General features: G+C 49.9%; 1 protein-coding gene across 1 annotated transcript in view; it reads right to left on the bottom strand.

The window, feature by feature from the left end:
* LOC133350420 (phenylalanine-4-hydroxylase-like) overlaps positions 1 to 10,254 on the bottom strand; it is a 35,399-nt gene that overhangs the window by 7,651 nt on the left and 17,494 nt on the right. Inside the window, exon 3 of the mRNA XM_061564759.1 lies at positions 17 to 210. Coding sequence (XP_061420743.1) covers positions 17 to 210 — 194 coding nt within the window. The remainder of the gene's footprint in view (positions 1 to 16; positions 211 to 10,254) is intronic.

Here is a 10,254-nt window from a genome sequence, read left to right as displayed (position 1 = left end):
GGGGGGGGGGGTATGCGTGCTCCCACCCGCATCCTTGCGCTTGTTGCGCGACAGCTGCAGCACGGAGCCCGCGGACTGAGAGCGCAGCTCGAGCAGCAGCGCGTCCAGGGCCCCGGGCCGCTCGCCGCTCACGCTCGCGTAGAACTCCCACTGGTCGGGCGCGTGGCGGCACGGGCGAGACTCGATGTGGCGCAGGTTCAATCCCTTCTCCTGGCAGGGGCAGACGTGGTGGGAGAGACGGCAACACGGGGTGTGTATCTGGTGTTGGGGCCGAGTGGGGGTCTATTGGGAGCTGGGGTGCGTCCCGCAGGGGTCCATCCTCGGTGCCTGGCCCGCTCGTCTCAACGTATTTCCTCCCACTTTGACATATAATTCCCAGTTATGTCGACTATAATCATATTCTGATGACCAACAGCGATGCAACTTCCATTGACTCCACATCTCGACTCGACCACTGCAACCCTCTCCTATATGGCTCCCCCAACCCATCAACTCCAGATAACCCAACAAGTCGCCGACAGACTTCTCACCGCGTCTCCACCATTCTCGGGTCGCTCTACTGGCTCCCACTCTGCATCAACTTTGAGATCATTAATGGAATCGCCCCTTCCAACCTCTCCCCTCTCAATCTCTCTCATCTCCCCTCCGCACTCTCTGACATATGTCCTCGCATCTCTCTCTACTCCCCTCGGCACACACTCCACTCCAGCAAACCGACGCTCTCTGTCCAAGCTCCCAGTCAAGCTTCGCTCAGTGGAGGGTCGCTCATTTTCCTCTGCTGCCTCCCATGGTCTGAAGCTCCCTTCCCTCAGCCTCGCTGCTGTCGACTGCTTGCCTATGCGACGTCTTTAAAATGAACACTGCCACTCTTTCCTAGCACTTCTGGAGATGTGGTCGCATCTCCAGAAGACGCTCTATGAATCCACGTCATATTGCACGATTGTGCTGTTTTTAGGGGTTTATTAGGGCTCTGTTTGGGGTCTGTAAGGGGGCGTTTTAGGGGCGCTTTGCCGCTACGGCCGCGCGTCTCCCAGGGCGCGTCCGGCAGGTACCATGTTGACGTCACCACTGCACGCGCGTGGGCGTCTAATTGCCTTTAATTGCCTTTAATTGCCTTGTATTGTTTAGCGTGCATCTCGCAATTGACGCGATCCCAGCCACAGCGATCAGAGACGGGGTTCTTTGTGACCCGAGAAACCTCTTAAAGGCAGAGGATGAATTAGAATGTCAAAGAGCCATGCACGCGGTGCGCCTTGCGCCGTGTGCGCTTGTGTCCGTAGACAGTTCCCGTGTACCCCGGCAGCGTGCTCATGACCAGATCCGGAATTGGAGCAGAGGTTCCACTTCATCGACTGCGTAACGCTGTGCGGAAGATATCCGGCTCTGTCGCTCCATACGAAGCTTCGGGCCTTCTCGGCCACAGCCGTGCCCTCCCTTCTCGATGCTGCTCCGGTTTGAAACATTCGGGCTGACTTGTCTGAGGAGCTCACAGATCCTGGAAAGATCCTCCGGCAGGCGAGGTTGCTTTGCTTGGGGCATGTAGCCCGCATTCACAGCCACCGCATGCCCCCAAGTAGCTTCTGTATGGCCGGATAGAGGGAGCTAAACGTGGGTGGCAACGGCTCGAGAATGAATGTGCCGATGCGGTCAGGGATTACTTGGAGTTGGTTATATTTGCTAACGACTGCTACCAGTGCCATCAACACCGCCCTCTATGGGGGAGGCTCGTAGAGAACGCTACTAGACAGTTGGAGGCAGTCGCCCTCCAACAGCAGTGTAGGGTAGAGGAGCGACGCTCACACCAACGACCGGAGCGTCGGGCGTATAAAACGCAGCTCGTCGGTACAATGGGAAGCACAGGTTGTGCCTCTGCCAGTCATCTCAGTCAGGCAACCCATGGGACCTGGGTCTGTCCCGTGACTTCTTATCAGCGGGCCTTCCACACTTCCCTTCTTTGTATTTTAACTGTCCGTGTGCGGCGTGCGGGGTGTGTGTGTCGTGTCAACAGCGCAGGGTTTCTGTGGTTCATCTGGCAGTCACCCCGGTCTGGGCATTAGTAACACGTACGCCTCTTCCATGACTTTCTACCCGCGAGCTTTTGCCACCTGCCGTGGCCTCAAAAGGGCACCTATCCTGGCACAAGCTACGTTATGATATCAACCACAACTTCGCGCCGAATGGCGGCTATCGTTGAAGAGTGCGTGTGTGAGTGCAGGGGAGCAGTGGCGCAATGATTAGCGCACTGCGCTATGAACCCGGCGACCCGACTTCGATTCCCGCTCACGATAAACGACCGCGGCGAATGTATTAACCTGTCGTGGGCGTCTCCTGGTCGGTGTGTACTCGGACGAGTACCTGGTGTGGTGTGTAAATATCGCCACTTGTGATCCAAAGGCGGTCGGGCGCGGTGTTGACCACCACCCCCCCATCCTGTGCCCTGCCGCCCTTCATAGGTGCGCTCGCTAACAGCACTTGTCCCAACAGTCTGGTAAGGCTACACGGGGGATATTTGTAATTTGTTTGAGTGGGGAGCGGTGGGAGAGTGGCTAGCACAGTTGCGAGGCGAAACTCGGCCACTTGCGCTCGATTTTTTATTACGGGAAACATCGACAATGGATAATATCTAAACCGGTGCTGATCCTCCCCTAGGTCGACTCAGCTTTAAATTAGTACCTGGAGCTTCTTCAGGAACAGATTGGAATCGGGGTGGGCTGGGCGTGGAGGGGGTGCAGGTGACAATGGTCCAGTCTCTTCAGTTCGGACTTTACCGACCAGCACTGATGAGCGCAGTGCAGCATGGGCACGGCCTGCATGGCGCGTGTAATAGCATGTTTAATAGGATGTTTAATAGAATGAACTCAGCCATACACTCACAGACGTCCGCGTGGTAGGCGGTAAGTGCGCATACAATATGTGTATGTTTTATAGGGAGGGACAGATGCGTGAATGAGTTGATAAGCAGCAGCTGCCCCCGTTCGTATTGTTCGCGCACTTCGTGCCGCAGCCTCCCGGAGCGCAGACCCGGGACCCCACGGGGTGGCGCCGCCTCGCGGCCCGCGTCGGGAACTCCCCGACTCCAGGCCCCCAAATCTCCTGGCAAGGATCTCGTCGTCTTGCGTCAGCCCCGGGAACGTGAGCGCCACGTTTTGGCGTCAAGCACACGAATACACAACATGTAACACGTGACATACTCACACACACCTCCATAATACACAACATGTAACATGTGACTCACTCACACACACCTCCATAATACACAACATGTAACACGTGACATACTCACACACACCTCCATAATACACAACATGTAACATGTGACTCACTCACACACACCTCCACAATACACAACATGTAACATGTGACTCACTCACACACACCTCCATAATACACAACATGTAACATGTGACATACTCACACACACCTCCATAATACACAACATGTAACATGTGACTCACTCACACACACCTCCATAATACACAACATGTAACATGTGACTCACTCACACACACCTCCATAATACACAACATGTAACATGTGACTCACTCACACACACCTCCATAATACACAACATGTAACATGTGACATACTCACACACACCTCCATAATACACAACATGTAACACGTGACATACTCACACACACCTCCATAATACACATGTAACATGTGACTCACTCACACACACCTCCATAATACACAACATGTAACATGTGACTCACTCACACACACCTCCATAATACACAACATGTAACATGTGACATACTCACACACACCTCCATAATACACAACATGTAACATGTGACTCACTCACACACACCTCCATAATACACAACATGTAACACGTGACATACTCACACACACCTCCATAATACACAACATGTAACATGTGACTCACTCACACACACCTCCATAATACACAACATGTAACACGTGACATACTCACACACACCTCCATAATACACAACATGTAACATGTGACTCACTCACACACACCTCCATAATACACAACATGTAACATGTGACTCACTCACACACACCTCCATAATACACAACATGTAACATGTGACATACTCACACACACCTCCATAATACACAACATGTAACATGTGACTCACTCACACACACCTCCATAATACACAACATGTAACATGTGACTCACTCACACACACCTCCATAATACACAACATGTAACATGTGACTCACTCACACACACCTCCATAATACACAACATGTAACATGTGACATACTCACACACACCTCCATAATACACAACATGTAACACGTGACATACTCACACACACCTCCATAATACACATGTAACATGTGACTCACTCACACACACCTCCATAATACACAACATGTAACATGTGACTCACTCACACACACCTCCATAATACACAACATGTAACATGTGACATACTCACACACACCTCCATAATACACAACATGTAACATGTGACTCACTCACACACACCTCCATAATACACAACATGTAACACGTGACATACTCACACACACCTCCATAATACACAACATGTAACATGTGACTCACTCACACACACCTCCATAATACACAACATGTAACATGTGACTCACTCACACACACCTCCATAATACACAACATGTAACATGTGACATACTCACACACACCTCCATAATACACAACATGTAACACGTGACATACTCACACACACCTCCATAATACACAACATGTAACATGTGACTCACTCACACACACCTCCATAATACACAACATGTAACATGTGACTCACTCACACACACCTCCATAATACACAACATGTAACATGTGACTCACTCACACACACCTCCATAATACACAACATGTAACATGTGACATACTCACACACACCTCCATAATACACAACATGTAACACGTGACATACTCACACACACCTCCATAATACACAACATGTAACATGTGACTCACTCACACACAACTCCATAATACACAACATGTAACATGTGACTCACTCACACACACCTCCATAATACACAACATGTAACATGTGACTCACTCACACACACCTCCATAATACACAACATGTAACATGTGACATACTCACACACACCTCCATAATACACAACATGTAACACGTGACATACTCACACACACCTCCATAATACACAACATGTAACATGTGACTCACTCACACACACCTCAATAATACACAACATGTAACATGTGACTCACTCACACACACCTCCATAATACACAACATGTAACATGTGACTCACTCACACACACCTCCATAATACACAACATGTAACATGTGACTCACTCACACACACCTCCATAATACACAACATGTAACATGCGACATACTCACACACACCTCCATAATACACAACATGTAACACGTGACATACTCACACACACCTCCATAATACACAACATGTAACATGTGACTCACTCACACACACCTCCATAATACACAACATGTAACATGTGACTCACTCACACACACCTCCATAATACACAACATGTAACATGTGACATACTCACACACACCTCCATAATACACAACATGTAACACGTGACATACTCACACACACCTCCATAATACACAACATGTAACATGTGACTCACTCACACACACCTCCATAATACACAACATGTAACATGTGACTCACTCACACACACCTCCATAATACACAACATGTAACATGTGACTCACTCACACACACCTCCATAATACACAACATGTAACATGTGACTCACTCACACACACCTCCATAATACACAACATGTAACATGTGACTCACTCACACACCTCCATAATACACAACGTGTAACATGTGACTCACTTACACACACCTCCATAATACACAACATGTAACATGTGACTCACTCACACACCTCCATAATACACAACATGTAACATGTGACTCACTCACACACACCTCCATAATACACAACATGTAACATGTGACTCACTCACACACACCTCCATAATACACAACATGTAATATGTGACTCACTCACACACACCTCCATAATACACAAAATGTAACATGTGACTCACTCACACACACCTCCATAATACACAACATGTAACATGTGACATACTCACACACACCTCCATAATACACAACATGTAACATGTGACTCACTCACACACACCTCCATAATACACAACATGTAACACGTGACATACTCACACACACCTCCATAATACACAACATGTAACATGTGACTCACTCACACACACCTCCATAATACACAACATGTAACATGTGACTCACTCACACACACCTCCATAATACACAACATGTAACATGTGACATACTCACACACACCTCCATAATACACAACATGTAACACGTGACATACTCACACACACCTCCATAATACACAACATGTAACATGTGACTCACTCACACACACCTCCATAATACACAACATGTAACATGTGACTCACTCACACACACCTCCATAATACACAACATGTAACATGTGACTCACTCACACACACCTCCATAATACACAACATGTAACATGTGACATACTCACACACACCTCCATAATACACAACATGTAACACGTGACATACTCACACACACCTCCATAATACACAACATGTAACATGTGACTCACTCACACACACCTCCATAATACACAACATGTAACATGTGACTCACTCACACACACCTCCATAATACACAACATGTAACATGTGACTCACTCACACACACCTCCATAATACACAACATGTAACATGTGACATACTCACACACACCTCCATAATACACAACATGTAACACGTGACATACTCACACACACCTCCATAATACACAACATGTAACATGTGACTCACTCACACACACCTCAATAATACACAACATGTAACATGTGACTCACTCACACACACCTCCATAATACACAACATGTAACATGTGACATACTCACACACACCTCCATAATACACAACATGTAACACGTGACATACTCACACACACCTCCATAATACACAACATGTAACATGTGACTCACTCACACACACCTCCATAATACACAACATGTAACATGTGACTCACTCACACACACCTCCATAATACACAACATGTAACATGTGACTCACTCACACACACCTCCATAATACACAACATGTAACATGCGACATACTCACACACACCTCCATAATACACAACATGTAACATGTGACATACTCACACACACCTCCAAAATACACAACATGTAACATGTGACTCACTCACACACACCTCCATAATACACAACATGTAACATGTGACTCACTCACACACACCTCCATAATACACAACATGTAACATGTGACATACTCACATACACCTCCATAATACACAACATGTAACACGCGACATACTCACACACACCTCCATAATACACAACATGTAACATGTGACTCACTCACACACACCTCCATAATACACAACATGTAACATGTGACTCACTCACACACACCTCCATAATACACAACATGTAACATGTGACTCACTCACACACACCTCCATAATACACAACATGTAACATGTGACTCACTCACACACACCTCCATAATACACAACATGTAACATGTGACTCACTCACACACCTCCATAATACACAACATGTAACATGTGACTCACTTACACACACCTCCATAATACACAACATGTAACACGTGACTTACTAACTCCGGTTTTGATTGGAGGCGTGCCCCCCATTACCTCTGTATGTTGTTACTTTTAGTAACTTGATAACGTGAGAACCGCTGGGTCAAGCGAGTATTCTATTATATCGATTACAATACATTTACGGGTATCATTACCGTCATGATGAGAGTCAACATCCAGAATTAGTTTTTAACAAAGGTTGGTTGTGAGATTGACTACAGACAAAAAAAGAGACGAAAAACAGTGAGACTGCATTGCATAAGCGTGCAGACAATGTATTGGGCTTTGATGATGATGAGGGAGGGTGGAAAAGGAGGATGAGGAGGATGAGGAGGAGGGGAGGGTGTTGCAAAACCCAACGCGACACCCGAGCGTTCCCTGATCCCAAACTTTGCGCAACGGCGGGAGGGAGTTGCGTCACAAACCCCGGGGGCGGTGCCCTCTGGGCTGAATCTCGGCCGCAGTAAACAGCGGGCTTGGGGGCAGGGGGCAGCGGGCTTGGGGGCAGGGGGCAGCGGGCTTGGGGGCAGCAAGCTTGGGGGCAGGGGGCAGCGGGCTTGGGGGCAGGGGGCAGCGGGCTTGGGGGCAGGGGGCAGCGGGCTTGGGGGCAGGGGGCAGCGGGCTTGGGGGCAGGGGGCAGCGGGCTTGGGGGCAGGGGGCAGCGGGCTTGGGGGCAGGGGGCAGCGGGCTTGGGGGCAGGGGGCAGCGGGCTTGGGGGCAGGGGGCAGCGGGCTTGGGGGCAGGGGGCAGCGGGCTTGGGGGCAGGGGGCAGCGGGCTTGGGGGCAGGGGGCAGCGGGCTTGGGGGCAGGGGGCAGCGGGCTTGGGGGCAGGGGGCAGCGGGCTTGGGGGCAGGGGGCAGCGGGCTTGGGGGCAGGGGGCAGCGGGCTTGGGGGCAGGGGGCAGCGGGCTTGGGGGCAGGGGGCAGCGGGCTTGGGGGCAGGGGCAGCAAGCTTGGGGGCAGGGGGCAGCGGGCTTGGGGGCAGGGGGCAGCGGGCTTGGGGGCAGGGGGCAGCGGGCTTGGGGGCAGGGGGCAGCAAGCTTGGGGGCAGGGGGCAGCGGGCTTGGGGGCAGGGGGCAGCGGGCTTGGGGGCAGGGGGCAGCGGGCTTGGGGGCAGGGGGCAGCAAGCTTGGGGGCAGGGGGCAAGGGGAGCCCCCCTGAATCAGAAAACTGTTTTCCAGAGTGTTTTCTGCATTGGGTGACGTTTGGCCAACACCGATCACGTGGTACGCTTCCAGCTGTGGTGTCGGAAACCGTGAGAGCGGTCTTAGCCAGGAGACCCTCACCGAGTCTCGCCGCTCTTTGGCAGGAGGCTGCTGCTGCTGCTGCGTTAGGGTGTTTGGCTGATTCCATTCGTGCATGAGTTTCGGCGTTCAAAACATGAATTTGTCCCCACCTCGCCCCCGAGTCTGTCCACCTGCTATGAGACCATGAGACCTGCTGGCTATGAGACCATGGACATCACGGAGAGAACCCGTTGCGCTCTATACGAGGAGCGCTGCCAACTTCTGGCCATACCTCGCAGCCCCGCGCCCACACCACCTGGCGAGCCCCGGTGGTGGTGGTCTCTCTCCTTGCGTGTGATGGTGGCGATGTGTTTTGGAAGCTAAATGCCAATGTCGAGGTCTGCGCGCCACAGCGAGATGGCTCCAGAAGAGAGAGTTGGTGTCGTGTTGATGCTCCTGCTCCTCCGTTAGGCTGCGGTGCTTTGCTTTGTTCGCCGAGCACGAACCGCTCAATGTTGGCAGCGTCCCAGACCTCAAGTGGTCGGGTTCACGTGGGGTGGTTTAGGTTCAGGTCGAGTGACCCGCACAGTTCATCGTGACGCGAAGACCACGTGAGGCACACGCGGAAACATCAACAGTTGATAGCAACATCAACAGTTGATCAGTCGGTAACGACATCAACAGTTGATCACAACATCAACAGTTGATAACAACATCAACAATCGATAACAACATAAATAGTCGATAGCAACATCAACAGTCGATAACAACATCAACAGTCGATAGCAACATCAACAGTCGATAACAACATCAACAATCGATAACGACATCAACAGTTGATCACAACATCAACAGTTGATAACAACATCAACAATCGATAACAACATCAATAGTCGATAGCAACATCAACAGTCGATAACAACATCAACAGTCGATAGCAACATCAACAGTCGATAACAACATCAACAATCGATAACGACATCAACAGTTGATCACAACATCAACAACGATTGAGAGCGAGGCCATCACCCAGGAAGATGTCGCTGCGTTTCACGGACACGGCACAGTAGAAAAAAAAACTTCAAATCTAGAATTAAAAAAAATAGTTTTCAATCTAGATAAAAACAATTGCGTAGCCCCATTGGCTTCATCATATCGGAAGCAAGAGCGTTTCAGACGGCCACAGAAGCGCATTTGAAAGCGCGCAATGCAGTGACCGTCTTTGTCCGATGACTAGCCACAAGCCGCTGCGAGGGTGACCGGAGTTAGCGTGATGGTTGATGCTCCTTTGCAAGCTCAGCAAGGTATTGTGGTTCATTTGTGGCAAGCACTTTGTGTGAAATGAGTGCGACCTTCCACATGGGCCCGCGTGTCAGTAC

Source organism: Lethenteron reissneri, chromosome 33, assembly GCF_015708825.2.
Source record: "Lethenteron reissneri isolate LAM-NWPU_2019-01 chromosome 33, ASM1570882v1, whole genome shotgun sequence".
NCBI lineage: Eukaryota > Metazoa > Chordata > Hyperoartia > Petromyzontiformes > Petromyzontidae > Lethenteron > Lethenteron reissneri.
Note: the sequence above shows the minus strand (reverse complement) of the source record. Positions and strands in the feature narration are given on the sequence as shown.